This window comes from Neovison vison, chromosome 6 (assembly GCF_020171115.1).
Source record: "Neovison vison isolate M4711 chromosome 6, ASM_NN_V1, whole genome shotgun sequence".
NCBI lineage: Eukaryota > Metazoa > Chordata > Mammalia > Carnivora > Mustelidae > Neogale > Neogale vison.
The window spans coordinates 208,412,934-208,434,546 of record NC_058096.1 but is presented as its reverse complement, the minus strand read 5'-3'; the positions used below and the strand labels follow the sequence as shown (position 1 = coordinate 208,434,546).

Below are 21,613 nucleotides of genomic sequence, written 5' to 3'. Positions count from 1 at the left end.
TTCTGGCTGGGCTCTTTTTCTGAGGCTTTTGGTCCAAACTCATCCTCCACGGCCCCCATCAGCTGCCAGCACTTTGCACCAAGGCTTCTGCCAGCAGCAGGAACTGCCTCCATCCTGGGTCCTGGGACTGACGTCCCGCCTGGGGCTCTGCATCAGGAACATCAGGGGTTCTGGAAAAGTGGGCAGGTCAGTGCACTCTGACTTCAAGATAAACCAGCAACGGGCGTGGCTGCTGCTTCCCATCTAGCCTTCCCCCAGTTCTAGTTAGAAAACGTTTAAGTATTCCAGGGGAGATCCAAGATATGTGACTGAGCTGTTGCCCTTGACAAGTTCAGAGTTTTGTTTCAAAGAAAAGTAATGCCCTTGAAACACCAAGCGCTACGAACTGGCGGATAAGAAGATAACACTGGCACTAGGCGAAGGGGTTGAAATAAGCTTCTGGCCCCCAGAGGCTTGGAGGGTGAGTGGCTCCCTCCTCCTCCTCCTCCGGTCTGGCTGCAAGCCTTCCACCGGAGAACTTTCCACCAGAGAACGGTGATGCCAAATACAGCCATGCTTTCTCAGACACACGATCCTGCCCCCCCACCCCCTCCCCGTGAGCCCACACTGGTCATGGAGGCAGCCAGGGCAACGCCCGTTGCTTCCCAGAGTACAGTGCTTGTCCTTCCAAGACACAAGGTCCTGGTCAAGTGAGCATGTTTGACAAGGCTCAGGCTGTTCTAACTCTGTTCTGGGAACTGACCCCAAATGACACAGTTGGCTTGTCCCTAGGAGAAGCTCATCTCTCGAAGTGCAAGAGGTTCCAAAAGGAAAGGGTGGCTCGCTCCGAAGGGATATCTTGCCTTAGAAGGTCTCTTTCAGAGGATGGGTGCTTTGGCTCAGTGCCCTGCAGCATTTGGTTCGGCCCATTCACTTGTTCATCGTCCGTCGGCCCCTGCATCCACCTACGCCCTGTCCAGAGGTGCACACTCTACAGAGCCTCACGGCTCCTGCCCCAGCGTCCCTCTAGCTCCCGCCTTCCGGGGCGTTCTTCCCCAGAAGCATCAGCATTCCTGGGGCCGGGAGACCAACAACTAGAACTGTGTTGTCACCTGGTGGTCAGTACCTGTCACTCAGTTCCAAGAGTGAGGACAGCCTCAGGGAGCCAGAGGACTCCGGGTCATGTGGGTTTATGTGTCCGTCTGGCTGACCTGTCCCCTAGCAGCCCTCTGGTGCTCGGGAGATGAGAGAGACTTCAGTTTGTTTCCTGGAAGTGCCAGTTTTTAGCTGTGTGCATGCGGGGCTGTCCATTGCTGCCAGGGCCCTCAGTGTTTCCACCTGTAAAATGGGGACAGTACCTAATCTGCAGGGCTGCTGTGAGGTTCCGGGGCTGTCACGCGGGAGCAGCAGGCATACCCCGAACCTGGGGCATAACACGAACTTTGCATCGCTCCAGGCCCCAGCGGCTCCAAAGAGACATGATTAGTGAAGGAAATGATGTCACGGTACAAATGCCATGAGTCTTCAGTGGGCTGCCTGAGCCAGACCTACTTCTTGCCCCCCTTCATTTACAAATAAAAACCTTCTGAGGTCCTGACAGGTGATTACGTCCATAGCCAGGCAGCAGGGAGCGCAGGATGTGAGAGCCACCGCTTCCTATCTCTGACCCCCAAATTACACAGATGCAGGCTGGTCATGTGGATTCTGATGAACAAGGCAGGGGTGGGTAGGGCTGGGTCTCTTATGATCACCAACCAAGGGCTCTCAGAAGGCAGTCAACGGAAACACGGACCACATCACAGAAAGACAGAGGCAGACCTTGCTGCTTCGAACGAGCTCACTTCTAGGACAAACTGACAGTCTCTTTGCCGGTGAGTCATTTATCTTTTTGTTTATAGAGTTAAAAGGCAGGTAGTAACCTCAGGCTGCTGGGGTCCTCTGATCCCTGCCTGCGGTGCAGTGTGGGGGGAAAATGCCCGGGCTTTAGGGCTAGGCTGCTCTTGGTTTGAATTCCACCTCCGCCCCACGACTGAGAACTGTGAAGTGACTTAGCACGGCTCTGGGCACAGAGAGCTCATAAGCTGATGCATTGGTACTGCTCTCCCAGGGGGACAGGGGGCGTCTAGCCACTCGCCACATCTGTTCACTGAATAATCTCTGATTCTTGGTTTTCATTTCTTTTGCATTATAATTTAGAACACAGGCTCTCAGATGGTTGTCTCATTTCTTTTCCCAATGTGAGTCAATAGACCACTGCAAAAACTTCAGAAAGATAGACAAACATAAAGGGAGAAGGGAAATAAATCCTCATGAATTCACAGCTAGAGGCAAACTGCTGATAAACTCTGGGCATTTTTTTTTTTTTTTTCATTTTTACTGGCTGGCTCAGCCGGTAGAGCATTCAACTCTTGATCTCAGGATCGTGATTCAAGTCCCACGTTTGGGCATGGAACCTACTTTAAAATATATAAATATAAATATATACATCATCAAAATCACAAAACATCGTGGATTCTTGTTTTTTAAATTTTGGGGGGGAGGGGCAAAGAGAGAAGAGGAGAGAGGGAATGTCAAGCTCCCAAAACCCAGCAGAGAACCCGACGTGGGGCTTGATCTCAGGACCCTGAGATCATGGCTTGAGCTGAAGCCAAAGGTCTGATGCTTTACTGACCGAGACGCCCAGGCGCCCCGCCATCGTGGATTCTTAAACAAGGGTCCACAGAATACGTGGAAGAGGGACTCAAAGGGCTCACCAGCCCTCGGAACGAAAGGCAGGTAGGCACGTGACTTCTGAGGAAAATGTCTGCAGTTTCAGGAGACTCTCAAAGGGTTTGCGATCAAAGTTAAGCACCATGACCACTTTTATACCCCTTTGGTCATCTGTTCATTGTGGCGGTAACAGCCAAGGCTAACGGTGCACATTGACTTTGTGCCTCCGCTGCTCGGAGTCGTGTCCATGTAGTGCTTTCTCCAGAACCATTTAAAGCACTTCCTAAACATCTGAGTCGTGTTCTATTTGCAATTTGCAATTTTCTAATTTATTTATTATTATTAGACATCTGCACTGCTTCCAAAGTTGAATATATTACTTCTTTTTTAAATTAAAGAACCCTGCATAGATTAACATAGGACTTTGGCTATTAAAGACATGAGTAATTTTAACATGTCTAGAAGGAAACTGATTTTTTTAAAAGAAGATTTACCCATTTATTTTAGAGACAGTGAGAAAGTACGCACGAGCAGGGAGGAAGGGCAGAGGGAGAGAGAATCCCAAGCAGATTCCATGCTGAGTGGGGAGCCGGACGTGGGGCTCCATCTCACAACCCTCAGATCACAACCTGAGCCCAAACCAAGAGTCAGATGTTTAACAGATCCAGGCGCCCCACAGGGAAACTAATTTCCCTGTGCATAGGGAACTGTGCACAGAACGGTGCGTCCTCAATCTGTCCAGCATAACATAACTTAGTACAAGTTATGGACCTGATGGGCCCTTTGGGGAAGCTAGTTAACATCAGTGTTAATGTGCCAGCAGCAGCTGTAATAGGATTTTCTTATAAAGAGGCAAGGGTAAGTCAGGCAGGAATGGAGACTTGATATTACTCTGAAGGCGAGCAAAGCCCCTTGTTTTGTTGTCCAAGCGATGAAGCAGTAACACAAACATGCCCTTATCTGACCTACTTAACCCAGCAGCCCACAGAGCTGGTGGGGCCTGAGGACTCCGGATGGCCTGTCACGCTCCCACATCGCACATTCTGCGGTCTAAGAGCAGGGACCTTTCACTGAGCAGTCGCATCCCAGAAGCGAGGTCCTTCCTTGGAGAGAAGGGCGCTCTGTCCCCGCGAGGACCGAGGGGGCAGTGCCAAGGCTGATAGCATCTCCAGGCAGGACAAAAAGTCTTCGAGTAGATTAAAAAGGAGAATGTGATCTCTCCTTGGACAGGCCCTCATCTGGCCAGTTGACCTTCTGACTTTGCTAAACCAAATGCCTGTTTTTCTGGAGACTTTTTAAGGTTCTAGCAGGATATGGCCCTGGGTGACCAGCGGTGAGCCGCACTGTGGGCTGAGTCTCTGCAGACCAGTGGCCCGAAGCCCCGCCACAGCTGCCCCTGCTCCCACGCCACAGCACCTCACCCTCACGTCCTGTCTGTGGTCCTCAGCACAGTCGTGGGGGCAGAGGGAAGGGATGGCCTTGAAAGGCTGGGAGCCCTGGGCAGGAAAGGCGGCTCTCTGGTTGTTGCTACAAACCTCGCTGTGAGGTTGGACCCAGCCCCCCCTGCAGGAGCCCATCTGGCGTCCCATTTCAACCAGATCTTCCACTGGTTAAAGGAGACCCCTTGGGCCTAAGCTGCCAGTCACACCAGCTAAAGTAATGTTCCCTTCTGGGAAAGGGTTCCTTTCAAAAGATTCCCGAAGATGAGGAAGTCTTCCAGAAGCCAGGCTCTGGTGGTGGAACAGGGCGTGCCAGGTGTAAGGGGCAGGCTGGGCAGGCTGGGCTGGCTGTGGTCGGCTGTGGCCGGCTCCGCTGCCATGCCTGATTTCTTGCACACTTAAATCCAGGTAGTGGAGGGCAAGAAGAGACAGGATGGACTGTCTACCCAGGCAGAGAAGTTCTGGTCATCCTCCAAACCCCTTCTGGTCTCCGGAGGTCTCCTCAATGGAGGACCCCCCCCACCCCCCCGCAGTGGGGGGATAAGCACCTTAGCTTCCACAGAGAGCAGTTCGGGGTTCTAATTTAACAGAAAGTGAGGCACAGCACGGGCAGGTGAAGGCAAGCCTGCCCACCACAAAACAGTTCTGTACTTCCAGAAGGTCACCATTCCCATCCTACCACATGGGGACCTTTGCTTTTGAGACCAGCTGGCACCGGATTTTCTGGGCTGTGCATGGGGTGGTTACATGTTTTCTCCCAGGTGGGTGCGAGCCTTATGATTTAAGGGCTAATTAAGGGTCCCTCATGCCGTTGGAGCAACCACCCCCTCAGCACTGGCTGTCTCCGTACACAGGACTGTGCTGTCGCTGAGCAGAACATAGGTGGGTTCTGGAAAGGACTATCTGCTCCCTAAAAGTGGGGCAACAGGACTGCAGGAGAACAGGAGTGTAGTGCTGGACCCCGCCTGTAACTGCTGTGTTTGCCTCCCAGGCGTTCACGGGAACCATGGAGGATGACTACGTCGACCCTGTGTTCTTCAACACTTCCAATGACAGCAGCCAGGGGCACGAGGGCTTCCTGGAGTTCCGCAAGTTCTTTCTGCCCTCCGTGTACCTGGTGGTGTTCGTCTGCGGCCTGCTGGGGAACTCGCTGGTGCTGACCGTGTACATCTCCTACCAGAAGCTGAAGAGTCTGACCGACGTGTTCCTGATAAACCTGCCCTTGGCTGACCTGGTGTTCGTCTGCACTCTGCCCTTCTGGGCCTACGCCAGCATCCACGAGTGGGTCTTCGGCAAGGTCATGTGTAAGACCCTGCTGGGCATCTACACCTTGAACTTCTACACGTCCATGCTCATTCTCACCTGCATCACCATGGACCGCTTCGTTGCGGTGGTTCGGGCCACCAAGGCCTACAAGCAGCAGGCCAGGAGGATGGCCTGGGGCAAGGCCATGTGCTTGCTCATCTGGGTGGTCTCCCTGCTGGTTTCCCTGCCGCAGATCATCTACGGCAACGTCCATGACTTCGACAAGCTTGTCTGTGGCTATCAAAATGAAGAGATTTCCGCTGTAGTTCTCGCCGCCCAGATGACGCTGGGGTTCTTCTTGCCCCTGCTCGCCATGATGGTGTGCTACTCGGTCATCATCAAGACCCTGCTTCACGCCCGAGGCTTCCGGAAGCACAAGTCCCTGAAGATCATCTTCCTGGTGGTGGCCGTGTTCCTACTGACCCAGACGCCCTTCAACCTCGTGAGGCTCATCCGCAGCACGAACTGGGAGTACTCCACCATGACCAGCTTCCATTACGCCGTCCTCATCACAGAGGCCGTCGCCTACCTGCGGGCCTGCCTTAACCCTGTGCTCTATGCCTTTGTTGGCCTGAAGTTTCGGAGAAACTTCTGGAAACTCATGAGGGACATTGGCTGCCTCCCTTACCTGGGGGTCTCAGGTCCGTGGAAGTCTTCCGAGGAGGCTTCCAAGACCTGTTCTGCCTCTCACAACGTGGAGGCCACCAGCATGTTCCAGCTGTAGGCCTTGCCCGGGCCCGGAGAGCTGCTCGGGAGCACGGCTGTGCGCTCTGGGTGCAATGAGGAAGGCTTTGTTTATGGCTCGTGTTCTCGTGTGTTCTCATGGAGTTTATGGCTCGTGCGTTCTCATGGAGAAGTCACCGAACCCTGCAGCTGGTGTGGGACGCTGCTTCCCGGGCATGAACACATTCCGCTTTCCTTTAGACCCCCAGGCCTGAAGCTCAGTGTGTGTTGGGGGGAAGCTCTAAAAACCGGAAGGGCTTTCCCTCCTCTATGCCCAAGAACGCTGGCTCCAAGGGAATATTGTGTGAGCCTTAAGACCTCAGGTTCTCCTTCATGGCGACTGGGGCTGAAGGCTGAAGAGGGGACCATTGCCACACAGCTGCTGAGGGCAGGTGATGGCTCGGGCTCCCCAGTCTGGAGCACTCTTCTGGCCACTGGGAAGCAGGGATATTAGGGAGGCCATGAAAACAAGTGCCGGGCCACATGGCTGGGACCTAAGTCAGTAGGCACTGGACACAAATGAGATGGGCTCTGCCTCCCCTTAGGCTTGGACTTTATAGAGATGCCTATGTTCTCTTTGATTAATCCCAGAGGGAAGGACACCAGGGAACATGAATGGGCCCTTAACAAATGAGTCAGCTGAGGAATCCAGGGGTCCAGAGAAGGTTAGGAAAATGTGCAAAGCGGAGTTTAAGGCGATCTTGAGTCTAAGTGGCATTTCTGAAATGGATTCTTTGATGGGTTTGCTCATTTAAAAAAATTCAAATAGTTCAATGCCTGATACACTCTCGCATACATAAATCACGTTATTGGTGTATATAGAACACAAACATGCCTGTGTCAGAGTATATGATTTTCATGACAAAGAAATAAAGCCTTTTTAAACGTCTCTAAATGATGCTTATCCTCAGGCACGTTCTACTTTAATGTGGTATGTGTGGAACATACAGGAAAGTGATTATTCCGGGGGCTCGAAGCATAGGAAACGAGTTAAAACTGTACACTTTAAGGCACTGTTCTATCAAGGAAATGGAATATACCAGTGTTCCCTCCTCCTCTCTGTCTTGCAACCTCCTGACCAAATTGTGAAGTACATTCGTGTAACCTCCGTGATACGGTCACAGGATAAGGCCATTCGGAATGTCACATACTTGATTAAGTATATTAGATCCTAGCAATCTGCTAAGTAGGCAAAGTTGCTTTTTTTGGCTCATGCTTCCCAAAATCACTCATCAAAATGGAGAGAACCAATCGCCAATGGTGAAAGCGGGTGCACAAGGCCGGGGAGGGGGCGCGGGCCTGGCTCAGCGGTGTGGCTCTGGGGTCTTGACTGACCAGAGTGGAATCCCAGCTCCGGCTCTCACCCGTTGGCTAGACCGGTCGGCAGTCCCTTTAACCTCTTCTGTTTTGGTGAAATGTGGGCCGTCCTGGCGCCCGCCTCTGGGGGCTGGCGTGCGGGGGACTTGGGTTTAAGAGCACAAAGTGTGCTCAGCAGTGTGTGCTCGGCGGGGGTAGGGGCTGCAAGGATGGCAATGGTGGCCCGAGAACTAGCGACACGCCGAGGCCGCAGGTCATCCTCTATGAGCTGGCAAGGTGCGGGAGTGTGTGCTTCGTGCGTCCGGGGCCATGGGGGACGTGCCCCATAGCCTGGTCCAGCAGTGCAAGGGGCTGGGCCTAACCAGGCCCACGCGACCCTCCCTACTGTCTCCCGCTCACGCCTAAATGCACCGCGGGAGCAGCTGCCTCCAGTGTCCATGGGCCATGTGGACCGAGAGCCTTCTCGTTCAACAAAGTCTGCCCTTTCGATGGTGACAAGGCTGACCTTTATCGTCTTTAAATCGGCTTCACAAAAAAAATCACAAAAACTAAAACAAAATGACAAACAACAAAAAACCACACAAAAAAACCAACCGGGGACGAAACATAAATGGTCTCCAAGTGGGAGACCTGGTGAGTTCATCCTTGGTTTAGCCCAGCAGAGAGTGGGGCCACCAGCCCCTGGCTTCCCCAGAATGAGACAGAGGCCCTCCCTGGAAAGGAGGACGTGAAGAGGCAGGAAGCCAGGGGCCCTGCAGCCCTCAAGGGAAGCAGTGTGGTGTAACGGGGACGGCAGGGCTCTGGGGTCACCCGGATGCTGGCTCGGTGACTGTGCATCCTTGGGCATGGCACTCCGCCTCCCCAAGGCCCGTTCACCATCCACACCACCCTTCCCCTCCCTCCCTCCTTCCCTCTAGGAGTGCTCATGAGGCCTGCACAGTCAAGCTGGGGGCTGCTCATCCAAAGTAACTGAGGGGCAGCTGCGGGGCCTGCTGGCTTCTTCCTAACCAGGGGCCTGCCAGGCTGAGCTAAACAAATCCAGGTGCCCATCAGGCCATGCCCCATCCCGGGCCTGTGTTACATGCCCTCTCCAGGCTCCCTGCAGAAAGGCTGTGCCCCTCCTTCTGTAGCTTAGGAAAACCCAGGACAGCACAGCCATGGAATCTTCCTTTACCTTCTCTGAATCCTCAGTCACTCATCATGCCTGTATCTCTGGGCCCTTATCTGCTACCCCTGAGAGTAGAGATTTTCCCAAGCCCTCCGCTAGGTACCCAGCACCGCTGCCTACAGAGGCAGGCACAGCCCACACAGCTTACAGATAGAGCACTTTTTATGTCTTGACTGCTCTGTTCACCTAATAGCCCCATGAAGGACAAGTTCCCAGCCTCAACCCTGCTGGGCTCCTCCTCTTGACTGTGCTCACACACATACCAGCACACGATGGGGTACAGGTGGGGGACTGCAGAAGGGGGCCGGGCTGCCTTGAGGATGGCCTCAGGGCCCGAGGGTAAGCTCCTCCCCCACCATGTTCCCAGCATTTTGTGGGGCAGTGGGGGTAGGGGGTGTGGTTAGAGGCCCTGGACAGCCACACACTCTAAGACAAGGGAGCATATGGGGACCCCGATTCCAGGGGCTGCCTGGGAGCCAGAAGCCCAGGTGACTTTGGTAGGCATTCCGGATGGAGGCACAAAAGGGCTGAAGCTGCCCCTGTGGGCGGCAGGGTGGAGGAAGGGCAGGGAGCATGGGGTCCGGGAGTGGAGGCGGTGCTCGCTCTGACCTTCTCCACCAAGAGCCCCTCAAGGCAGCGCCCATTCTGGGAACCCGGTCCTCTGCAGTCTGGGGTAACTCCCCGTGCTGTTCGGGGGGAGGCCTGGTGCTACCATACCCATTTTTCTGGTGAGGACACTAGTTCAGAGAGAGGCCCACCTGCCAGAGCTCCCCCAGCAGAGCGAGGGGTAGGACCCCAGGGAGCAGCCCCTCTGCAGGCCAGCAGAGGTTTCCTACAGCTGACGGACTCGACGTACCGCCAGCTCTATAGTCCTCACCCAGGGGGAGATGCTGGGTTACCCCAAGCACAGACAGCTTTCTAACCATAACCATCCTCACCATGTTCTGTTCTCGTGTTGTTTCTGAGATGCAGGCATCACATCTCCTGACAGGAGACAAACCCACCAGAGCCCCCGCAAAGCCCTGGGACCGAGAATCACTGCTCATAGGGCAACTACTGGCAACGGGGCTTGGAGGCGCAGGGACAGTCTCTATGAGTTTGGCTCAGTATCAATGGGCATCCGAGCGGTCTTCCTTGGGGACAGGGCACACAGCTCAGCCCGACACCACGATGCACGTGGAGCATGACAGAGCCAGTGCGATTCTGTGGAAGGCATCCCAGGCACAAGGCCCTGGGCTCCGCGCCTGATGTCACATGGTCTGTTTGTCTGGTAACCAGAAGGAGAGGCCAGGCCTGGATGAAGGCTAAGCAGAAGCCCAGAGACCCAAGGCCCAGCCCTGCTACTGGCCGAGAAGAGCTTTCTTTCTGTCTGTCCTGCCACCTGAGTCCCGAGCACAGATGGACCACGTGGTCCATGGAGAAGGCTCAGGGTGGGCGTGGCTGAGCTCGGGGAGCAGGTGCGAACAGGCGTGTCTGGAGGGCTCGGAAGAAAGCCAGCTGTTCTCCCCAGGGGCAGGGCAGTGCTTCTCTTTCTTGCCACCATCCTAGCTGGTGGGCGGCTGCTCAGGAGTGTGGGGACCTCCCTCTGTCCCCTCCCTGTGCCGGGAGGGCCGAGGCAGAGAACTTCATTAGCCTAAGAATGTGTCCACATGGGGAAGAGTGGACATGGCAAGGGGGGGTGGGCAGGCTTCCGATGTGCAGATGGGGCAGTGGGACCCTGAGAAGAGAACTGAACTCTTCAGAACGAACCTGCAGCCCCTAAACGGAGGGAGGAGCTCTGGGCTCAAAGCCTAGCCCTGACACTTACAGCCACGTGACCCAGAGAAGCTTATCTGGCCTCTGGAGGCTTCCAGGGCATTACCTCCCTGGCCTGGAAGGTTGGACAGCAACTGAGCGGGACCACATCTAGACGCGGCAGGCACAGGGAAGGGGCCTGACAGTGATTTTCAACAACACTGCTGCCAAGCAGCCTGCTTTCCTTCGGGGATCTGGACACACAGGGCACTTAATCCCTTCTGGCTCACTTCTTGCTTTGGACTTGCTCATTTCTTTCTCGAAGTTTCCTGTCAGGAAGGCTTACACAAACCCGGGGCTCTAGACCACTTGCGCTTTCTCAGGAGTCCCAGTGTTTCTCATTGGTCTTAAACTCACGAAGAAAAGGAACATACGAGAAACCTGCCAGAGACCCTGGGGTCTTTAACGCACAAAGATGGTGTGTGAGGGTGCAGGCCCTTAGCTGACTGGTCCCCGACAGATGGACTGCAGGCCCTGCGGGCTCTTGTCCGCCAGCCCCAGATCCACCCTGGAGGCCGCAGGCCGGCATGCTGGCAGTTTCCTTTCCCTGGAACACTTCCTGATTTCCCAGCACCAAAACACAGTTACGTGTCAGCGGTCAGAGAGCCTTCTGTGTTTGTTCTTCCTGGGAAAGGGGAAGGTGAGGGATGAAGGAGACAGGGAGCTTCAGGGGGGTCACTGAGGCTCTGGCCCTGCTCCCTTCCCCGCCAGCCACCCAGCAGGGAGTACGGTGACCAGGTGATGGCGGCAGACTGACTCGGGGCCGCTGGCACAGAGCAGGCCCCCAGGAGAATGTCGCAGGCTATGTGGTGGGTGGAGGGTGGGGGGGCTTCAGAAGGGGAGGCAGGGCTTCCCTTGGGGAAGGGGAGGGAAAAGGCGAGGTCCAAAGTTCCGGAAGCAACAGTGCGCGGGGCTGAAGGGCTGGGTGATCGTGTTGGCGCTCTCCGTCAGTCGCCTCTCGTCAGAGAACAGGGGAGAGTGGAGGGATACCCTTCAGCCTAAACCCTCTTGTCCTGAGAGCTTCATAAGGATTAAATGTCTCTCTTCCCACACAGCAGAAATCCTGATTAATCCTGGCCCTCCTGAACTCTGGGCAGGAAGAGAGGGACAGAGATCTCAATGTGGGTGTTGGCAAGAGCATCACCAAACTTCCCAATGGAGGCAAAGTGGGTAAATTCTTTCTTGGCTTTTGAAGAGCCAGTGCTTTGCTGTAGAAACTGCATTTAAGCCTGACCACCAGGGGCTGAGAGACATTGAGCCAGGCTGCCATGGAGGGAGGGGACTTGGCCTGTCCCTACAGGTCCCCGGGCACAAAATCTCAACGTTTCAATGGGGTGGCACTTTGTGTGGTTATTCCATCCCTCTAAGCCTTGTTGGAAAACAGACGAGACGGCCGGCGGAGGGTAAGTACTAAAGGACGCTCCGGACACGGACAGATGCCAGGGTGCGCACACAACCGGTGACGGCGTGAAGAGGAAGTGAGCGGGTGGCCATCTGCCAGCCGAGGAGAGAAGTGCCAGGAGAAGCCCACCCTGCTGATACCCTGACCTTGGCCTTCCAGTCTCCAGAACGGTTCTGAGCACTGTTCGGAGGCACTTTCCCTTAAACACAGATAGCTGATCCTGCTTCCAAACTCTCACTTTCCTGGTCCTTTAGTCAGAAGGCACTCGGGGAGCACGTAGGAAATAAAGGTGAGGTGTACTCACTGTTCAGGCAAGTTCGGGTCAAGGGAGTCAGTTTCGGTGGGTGTTTCGGGCAAGGAGGAGCCGGACTCCTGGATCTGGCACAGCTCCTCGTCTGTGATGATGTCAAACACGGCATCGTCCGGCGGCCTGTAGTCGGCGTCTACACCCGGGTCACGGAGGCAGATGGGGAGAGAAGAGACACATACCATGAAGCACAGGATGGGGAGGGCGCCCTGGGAGGTGAGGGGCTGTGGCTGCATGGGATGGGCCACCGGGACACACCCTCAGGGCCCACTCAACCTATGGCTATTCTGTCTGGGTGGGAGAGAAATGGCAGCAAGGACATTCCAGAAAGTAGTGGGGACTACAGGTGAAACTGCACAGATGAACTACAAGATTTCTCTTAAGCTCCTCAGTTGGGCCTTAAAGAGATTTCAAGCTCTTACATATTCTCTGAGGCCTCTTATTTAGAAGAAAAGAAACAACAACCTGTCAAATCCTTATCGGGCAGGAATCTAAAAAAAAAGTAAACACACTTCTGTGCTCCTGAGTCTTACTCCCTAAGACACAGTTGTGACTTATCCATCATGCCTGTTTGAGCGCAAGATTCTATCTGACCTGCATTTTTACCTCCATCCAATGGGGGATGGGCAAGAACCCCCCTCTGCTCAAGATGGCAGCAAGCACTGTGATCCTGATGAGGAGCCTGGTATCTGACTTTGCAGGCCCCTCAGGAGGAAGGAGGCCTTCTGGACACTCTTGTGCCGGTCACCCACTTACAACTACTTTCCTGCCTGTGTCATGGAAAATGTGATGGCAGGCCTGAGGTAAAAGAAAGGGAGAGAAGGAAGACAGAAAAAAGGAAAGACAAAGAAATGCAAAAAAACAAGGAGACAGAAAATGTCAGAAATCAAAACAAGTGATCTCAGTACTCTGGCACAGAGCCACCCTGCCATTGCTGAACATCTGACGGTGAGTCAGGGAGGAGATTCCTGGGCGCTTTACCAAGAGCAGTTCATGCAAGCTACAAGCTTTCAGCTGGCCCTGCCACAGGGCTACTGGGACAGGCTGTGTTTTAGATGGAACATCCTTCTTGTCTGAGGCCTGTATGATGGAGGACTTGAGACGCAGGTTGAAAAAGAGGACCAAGGGCTGGTTTCTTTTCATTTACCCAGCCACGCTTCTGAACCTGCCTTCTGAGGCTGATGGAAGGAAGGAAGGACAAGAAGGAAGGCACAATGAGAATCAGGAGAGAAATCAAAGAAGACTTAAATGGAGAGCTATACCATGTTCATGGATCGGAAGACTCAATTTTGTTAACATGTCAATTCTTCCCAACTTGTTCTAGAGACTCAGCATGATCCCAATCAAAATTTCACCAGGATTTCTTACTGAAATTGACAATTCTAAAATTGATATGGATAAGCAAAAAAAAAAAAAAACAAGAATAGCCAACACTTTGATAAAGAACAAAATTAGAAGACCTGCTCTACTTGATTTAAAACTCATTAGAAAAGCATGGTGATCTTAACAGTCTGGTATCAGTGAGAGAAAACGCACATGGATAAATGGAATAGGACGGCAAGTCTGGATACAAACCCAGTTGATTTTGACAAAGGTGAAAAGGGAATTCTCCCAGGAAAGAACACCATTTTTCAACCAATGGTGTTGGAAGAACTGGACAACCACACGCAAAAAAATGAATCTCTATGTATAGCTTATAGCGTATAAGAAATTTAACTCAAAATGGATTACAGATCTAAAACTATGAAATTTCTAGAAGAAAACAGAAAATCTTTGTGTCTTTGGGTTAAGCAAAGGTAGATATGACACCAAAAGAAAAGAAAAAAGTTGATCCGTAAGAGAAAAAAATGGAATGGACTTCATCAAAATTAAAACCTTCTGCATTTTAAAGACCATTTCTGCTCTTTGAAAGAAAGTAAAAAAGAGGTTTTTACTTAGGAAAAAGGTACTTGTAAAATACATATGTGATAAATAACTTCCATCCAGAACATATAAAGTACCCTCAAAACTTAAATAATTAAAAGAAAGAATTTAAAATGGGTTTGAAGAAGATACAGAAATACTACGCCCAGTACATTCCACCATCCCTGTTCTTTGTACCAAATATAAATAATGGCATCTGCCAACTTCCTGGATGATCCAGTTAAACAAAAGAGTAACTAACAGGATTTCTGAATGCTGGCTGACCTGCATTCAGGCAGAGGTCAGGAAAAGTCCATAGGGACCACCTGCAGGAAGTGGGGATGTTTGAGCAAAGACAAGACCCTGCCATCTTGGCTCTGCCTCCCTGGTATTCTACATCCACAGTCTGGTCCATGAGAGGACAGCCTGGCCTGCTCTGCAGGCCTGTGCTGGGAGTAGGAACAACAGAACCAGATCCCACTTCCTCTTACTGAGCAGAGTGAAAGGATGAGGAGAATACATCTTCCTTAGTCCCTGAGAGATCGTGTGAGCCACAGGGAGAAGGTGAAGGATGTGGTCACTTCCACACACAACTTTTGGCCTCTGGTTACTCTGGCAGGAGGGCTGGGTATTGGGGTGAGACTCGGGAGACAGTATTTCCCAAGGTGTGGGGTACATTCCACTGGCAGCATGTGAGTTAAGAGGTACACAGACCTCATATTAAATAACACTGACTCATACCAGGAGGAAATGAATTCCCTTTTCAATTCTCTTTCAAGCCTAATTATATAAAAAAGAAAGTCTCAAACTGGTATAATACATTTTTAGCTCCTCTTTAATGCCCGTTTGGAAAACCATGAATTCAGCTCATGACAGCTAACTAGGCACACTGGGGTGGTGGTGGGGGGCGGGGTGGGTGGCACCTAAGAACACAGAGGGCAGGAGTGGGAGCCTGACCTTGGCCTCTGGCGGCCTGGGGCCCAGCCTGGGCTGGCGACAGTGCAGGGCTGGGCTCCCCCTGGCTGGTGCCGGAGCTGGTGCTGTCGGGGGAGCCAGGGCCATCGCTGAACTTCCGGAAGCAGGCTCGGCAGCAGCGCTCCTTCTTGCCACTGGGCTTAGTCAGGACGTAGTTGTTGCAGCAGTAGTAACAGAAGACGCGGCCGCAGATCCTGGGGCGAAACGAGCGTGGGCTGTGAGGGTCCCGCGATCTGCACTGGGCTCTAGATGCCATATGGCTCTCGTCAGACCTGGCTCTGCCCTCACCGAGGAGTAAGGCCTTCCCGCCAATCTGATAAGATTCCAATAAAGCCATCTTGATAAGGCCCTGGGAGAAGAGGTTTTCTTTCCCAAGGTCCTGGGAGGCAGGGGGATCAAGTACGCGGCTGAGCCCACCTTCTCTGCCACTGGAATGCAGGTGTACTGTTCCACGCCTTGGGGGCTGAGGCTCCAAGGGACCCCAGACCCACCTGGGCTGTGCGGATGATATTCCATCTTGCTTGGCCCCAAATGAGATTTATTTCTGCCTACCGTTCTTTGGGCCCTAGGAAGGTCTCCACTGTCCGCAGTCCCCCAGCCATGTCCCCATCCCTGCTCTCCCGGGGCTCTGGTAACACTGCATCCCCTTTGGTCCCCGAGGGCTGGGGGAGGCCAAAGGTTGCTGGTCTCTGGGTGCTCCACGGCCCTGTGGGTCCCCTTGACTCTGCCCACACCCCTTTATCAAATCTTCTTCCCCTTCAGGGATCCCAGCATGTCCTGCCAGGACCCTGCCTAAAGCGCCCCGTCGTTTGGTTCCCTCAGGACCGAACGGCAAAGTGTGTTTCCCAGAAAGACAGCGGCAGGGCCCACGCCTGCCGGTGGCGCCTGCGTCGGGGCTGGGCCCCACCCGCTGACCTGCAGTGGTGCCGCCGCACCATCCAGCTGAACTCTCGCTTGCAGTCGTGACAGTGGCTTGCCTCTGTGTCCCCGAGCCACCTCTCCTCAGCACTGAGCTTCTGTTGGAATTCCAGGGCATCTGACTTCTGCCACAGAGCATCCTTGTCCCTGAGACAGAGCCGCATTAGAAAAAAAGAAGAATCCGTGAGAACAACGGGATGATCCCTGATTCATTTCCAAAGCCTGATTCCAAAGTTCCCAAGACATGGCAGGAAAATTGACTTTCCTTGGAAACACTCCCACTCTAGGCCTCGTCTGGCCCCTGCATCACTCCTAGACTCAGCTGATGGCGCGCAAGTGAGGGCAGAGGATGCCCATGATGTACGTAGGCCCACAAGGGTCACATGCTGCTCAGGCGTCCTAGGGACAGTGTTTCTCGGTCACTTGGCGCAGCAGCTGTAACAGGTTGTCACGGTCACATGATGGCCTGAGTGCTGTGAGCCCAAGGACCACAGATGCACTGCCCATGCAAATCTTAAATGTGTTCAGGAAGCTTTATGGGTTTAGGTTTTAAGTAACAAGTGATCGGTGGAGGAGACCAAAGATAGCCCCACCTGAGACTCTGCTGGGATGTTAACGGCCCCTGCTCCTCAGAGAGATGGTACCTACTCTAGGAGGCAAGACTGAAGGAAGAGGGAGTGCTTTTCAGAAAGGTCTGGCAGCGTCAGAACGTGGCCGATGCACCAGCGCCCAGGTGTGGAGGCTTCTGTGTTGCTGCTCATGGTCATTTTCGAGGCTTATGGCTTCCGACTTGGGAAGGCTTTGTTCTTTCCAAGACGGAGCCCCGGCCACCATCCTAAGTTTACTGTAGGCCCAGGAGCACCTCAGTCTCAAAGACCAACACCAGGTTCACTGAAGTCCTGTGAGAAACTGATGCCATCACCAGCCGGAGACTCCCAATCCACAGAGCTCTCCCCTAAATACCAAAAGCTGGGATGGGGCTGCCCCGGTGGCTCGGCTGGTTGAGCATCAGACTCCCGGTTTCAGCTCAGGTCCTGATCTCATGGGTTGTGAGATCGAACCCATGCTGGACTCTGCGCTCAGCAGAGTCTGCTTGGGATTCTTTCCTCCTTCTTCTCCCTCCCCCTCTGCCCTTCCTCCCCATGCTTTTGCTCTCTCTCTCTCTCTCTCTCTCAAATAAATCAATCTTCAAAAGCCAGGGCAGAAGCCAGGAATTGACTGGCTCTTCAAGGATGCCGGAAGTTGTCAGCAAGCAGGACAACTCACGCCCTGGTCCAGCATCATCTTCCTGGCTGATTCTCCGCCCCTCCCCCTGTCCCCTGGAAGCCGGGCACCCACACCCTGGAATGTGGGATGCTGTCAGGACCAGGGTCCTGCCATCCCACACCTCGGGAAGAGATCTGAGTTCAGAGGTCATAGATGCCCTGAGTTCCAAGTCTGAAAACTGATGACATGTGGGCAGAGGCCTCACATTTGCAAACACCACCATTTTGCAACCCCAAATAAATGAGTGGCTTTAGGCATCGCTTATCCATGGCTGCCAACATTGCAGAGAATGGGCTCATCAGATCTTACGTGGCTCTTGAAAGCAAGGCCCAAACTGTAAACCAATTCTATGAAGCGTTCTTGAGAAAATGCTGAGCTTGGGTCCAAGTCAGCCTTCAGTAGAGCAGCGGATCTCGACTCTCGACGCTGGCTCACTGATGCCCCAGTCTCACCCCGAGAAGTTCCAGCTGGCTTGGTCTGGGTAGGGTCTGGTCATGGGTATCATTTTAATAGCTCCCCTAGGAATTCTAACCTGAGGCTGGGGTGGGGGAACAACTACTGTGGTTTTAACTAACAATTTACAAATTAACAATTTACAGACATCCCGAGGTTGGAAGAACATGTTAAATGGCACCACAGGGATGCAATCAGCAAAATCCAAGCTGTGGGAGACTCGGCCGGATGCGTGACCTAGCTTCCTCGAAAGTAAATTGCAACGAAAAAAAACCAAAAAACAAAAAACAAGTTGGTGAGATGGTGGCCAAATCACAGGCTAAGTGAGAGAAACCTAACATACTTCCCCTGCAGCGTATGGATCTGATATAGAGCCTCATTAGAAAAAATTATACTCTCGCGAGAAGTAAGGCCACCTGGGAAGTTGGGCCCTTCACCCGTGTGGTGACAAGGGTCAGGAGCACAGCATGCGTGTCCTCCAGTTCCTGAGTGCCCTCCTGGCCCCGCTCACACGCTGCTACCTGCACTGCCTGCTACCGGTGGGCACTGGAGCATGGGAGGCCTGGTATCAGGGAGAGCGGGAGGGAGGAGAAGGGTAAAGGGGCTCACGGAAGAGGGACAAGGGACAAGAGAGCTTCCTACAGATATGAGACATCACTTACTGTCATGCCTGTGGCTAAGAACACAGAGATTTTGAAAATAATGCCCCAGCAAGTACGACAGCATTAACTCAGATGAGCACTGATGGGAGCAGTGAAATCCACCCTTCAAGGCGGCCAAGGGCCAGGGCGTGCCCCATCTGTGTTGGAGGAGGACCTCAATGACGCAACACAGGCAGATATGGGGCCCATTTCCCTTGAGAGGCCTTTCAAGAGCAGCTGCATGTCTTTCAAGAGAAATCTCAGCTCCGGGGAGGCCCCGAGCCAGCTGCTGGTGCCGACTCTTACCTGAGCAGCTCAATCAGCCGTTCCTCCAGGTACTGCTTGGTTCTATTCAGGTCATCGAGGTCCGCGAGCATCTTCTGATCATTCTTCTCCCGGTCTGTCACCTCCTGGCAGAGTCTGTTGTAATACTCTTGGATTTTTGTCCTGGCTTTTTCAAGTTCCTTCTGGGTCCTGGTGGAGAAGTCGGAAGCTTACCGATAAGCCACTGTGTCCAGCTTCCCCCGTGCCTCTGGGCTAACTCAGACCCCTGACCAGGGGTCCTGCTGCCCTCCAAGCCTTTTCCCTCTCACAGTGGGGCGTCCCTTGGCACGACCCACTACCAGATTGTGCATCCCCAGTCCCTGCCTTCAAAACTCCTCTCGCAGCCCCACCCTCTTCACACGCCACACCCCTCCCCCCCCCACCAAACACAGCGGGCATTCTGGGAGAGCAGGTGACCTCAGGCCGCTAGGAGCACCCCAGGTGAGTTGAACTCTGCACCTTGGTTTTGGGGCAGGGGCTGAGGTTATGGGGGAAGGTGAAGGCTGCAGTGGACAGGCCGATGATAGGGGCGGTTTGCAAGAGGAAATGGAATTGGGATAGAAAGAACACAGGTGCATCTCCCTGGAGGTGACCGCATGGATGAGGACCCGTCTCCCACGTGCCTTTGGGGCTCTGTGCACAGGGCGTGGTGCTGGGCTACCCAGCGGGCACTCGATGGTCACTGCCAGGTCCTGACCCAACAGTCCAGAGGCCTGAGGGGCTCTGTTCCCTCCGCTCAGTCTACAGCCAAGGGGCTGCCCGAACACAGCACGGTCCTCCTGCCCTTGCCCGCTCCCCTGTCCCTGAGGGCAGTAGTGCTCCAGGAATGCTCTACGAACCCCAAGATCCAGCAGGGCATTCGTAAAAGCTCCATTAGACACAGGGTTCTGCGGAGACTAAGCCAGATATCTGTGTCTAATCCTGCCTTCCCACCCAGCATAAAGCTGCCTGAAGGTTGTTTACGAGCCACTCTTTGCCAAAGTGATCTCATGGGTGTACACACAGACATACACACACACACACATGCACGCAGGCACACCCAATCCAGAGCCGGCAGGTTATGCAACATCGGGCAGCTAAGACAACAGCTCCGAGATCTCAGGAATAAGCACAGTTGTAGCATTTTTAAAAAAGATTTTATTTATTTATTTGACAGAGAGAGAGATCATAAGTAGGCAGAAAGGCAGGCAGAGGGGGAGGGGGAAGCAAGATCCCCGATGAGCAGAGACCCTGATGCAGGGCTCGATCCCAGGACCCTGTGATCACGACGTGAGCTGAAGGCAGAGGCTTAACCCACTGAGCCACCCAGGCGCCCAGTTGTAGCATTAAAAAAAAAAAAATGCCACCAACTTTTAGGAGGCTCTTGCTAATTTTATTGTCATTGATTATGACCTGCGCAGCCAGAGCCCTATAGCGTTTGAACTCTGGAGGAAATCAGACGAGGAGAAATGTGCATCTGGGTTAGCAGACACCCTAATTTCCTGCTGAGCCTGCATCCACCCTGGAAGCCGGCTGGTAGGGGGCCATGAGGCTTGCACGCACAAGGTAAAGGCTTGGGACAATCTGGTGTGAGAGTTCACAAAGGAAACCAGGAAGAGTCACAGCTCGTAGCGGGAACACACACACGCACACACGCATGCACACACACATGGGCACCCTCACCCGAGATCGGACAAAGAAGTATCTGCGCTTTTAAGGGTCATTGTTGAGGAAACAGAGCCAAGCGGCCCGGGTAGCACTCCTCCCCCGCGTCACCCATGTGCTGTCAGGCGCTTAGAAAGCGACTTAACTCCTCTGAGCCTCACTCTCCCCATCTATATGATGGGGACAAGTAATAATCTCCTCAAAGGACAGTTAGGAGGAAAAAAAGGACAAATCGATGCCAGTGTTTAAAACAGTGCCTGGCCCGTTTGGGGCACTACTTCAGTATCTGCTGTTATCATTACCACTATTCTAGTCCAACTTTTATTTCATGTCAGCTCTTCTGAAGCGGGAACGTGCCCCGCCAGAGGCAGGAAAGGGCATCCAGAAAGGCTTGGCGGCTGCCTGCAGGGGCGTGTGGGGCGGGCCGTGTGGCGTGTATCTGGCAAGGCGCCTCCCGAGTCTGGCTTTTCTTGCAAGAGGACTTCCTTAACCCGCTATGAGCAGCTGAGTTTCTAAATGACTGTGCCAAACGCCCCTTTCCCTGAAGCCTCCACCACCGAGGCCGTGTGGGTGGAACCACATCACTAACCTGTCCAGGCTCTCGCGCAAGGCGGCCCCCTCCTCGTCCTTCTTCTGCACGGCAGCCTGGCTCTCGGAAAGACGTTGGCTGGCGCCGCTCAGCTGCTCTCCCAGATCCACCTGGGTGGCCTGGCACGGGACGGGGGGAGAGGATGCTCAGCCCACGCCGCGGCCAGAAAGGGACTGGGGGTGGGGGTGGGGGCTCCTCCGCCCCACCTGGCCGGGTCACTTCTAACTGGAGGTGGTTTTAAGTTCAAGAGCCCGAGAACCTTTGAGTGACCTGCTCCTGTTGGTCATCCTGTCAAGTGGGCGGGGGAGGTTGAGGGGCAGCAAGAATCAGAATCTCAGGGTGGGGGCGGAGGTGAGGGGGGCGGAGAGCGGGGTTCCCTGGAGACAGGCAGCACCCCCCACTGCGCCCCCACGGTCCAGGACCACTGGCTCAGGGATACCAGTGGAGGCAGCTAAGAAGGACACCTTATATCCTTTCCGCCTGGCTGGCTGAGAAACACGTCTGGCGGCCCGAGCCGGGTGTCCGGGAGGCGGGAGGGCCCAGAGAGGTGCACTCAAGACGTCCACACCAGGGAACGGATGGGTGCTCTCGCTTGGGAACTGGGAGTCTTGCATGCGGCCCTCAAGGGTCCCGCAGAAACCAAACCAGACCCCTCTTCCCGACAGGCCCGCACCCTAGGGGTGGGAACGACCAGGCAGAGGTGGGCGCACCAGTCTTCCCTGCCCAGGTGGCCAGACCGCCGACCAGCACACCCCCGG

General features: G+C 54.0%; 2 protein-coding genes across 2 annotated transcripts in view; one reads left to right on the top strand and one right to left on the bottom strand.

Moving 5' to 3' along the window:
- Positions 1-21,613, bottom strand: part of FYCO1 (FYVE and coiled-coil domain autophagy adaptor 1) — a 70,268-nt gene that overhangs the window by 19,584 nt on the left and 29,071 nt on the right. The window contains exons 10-14 of the mRNA XM_044253732.1: positions 20,856-20,974; positions 18,605-18,772; positions 15,936-16,085; positions 15,003-15,214; positions 12,141-12,279 (exon numbers count right to left, since the gene is read on the bottom strand). Coding sequence (XP_044109667.1) covers positions 12,141-12,279; positions 15,003-15,214; positions 15,936-16,085; positions 18,605-18,772; positions 20,856-20,974 — 788 coding nt within the window. The remainder of the gene's footprint in view (positions 1-12,140; positions 12,280-15,002; positions 15,215-15,935; positions 16,086-18,604; positions 18,773-20,855; positions 20,975-21,613) is intronic.
- On the top strand, positions 1,675-6,492 carry CXCR6 (C-X-C motif chemokine receptor 6). Its single transcript, XM_044253733.1, has 2 exons — positions 1,675-1,850; positions 5,119-6,492. Exon 2 carries the CDS (start codon positions 5,134-5,136, stop codon positions 6,154-6,156), a length of 1,023 nt encoding a protein of 340 aa, XP_044109668.1. The 5' UTR covers positions 1,675-1,850; positions 5,119-5,133; the 3' UTR covers positions 6,157-6,492.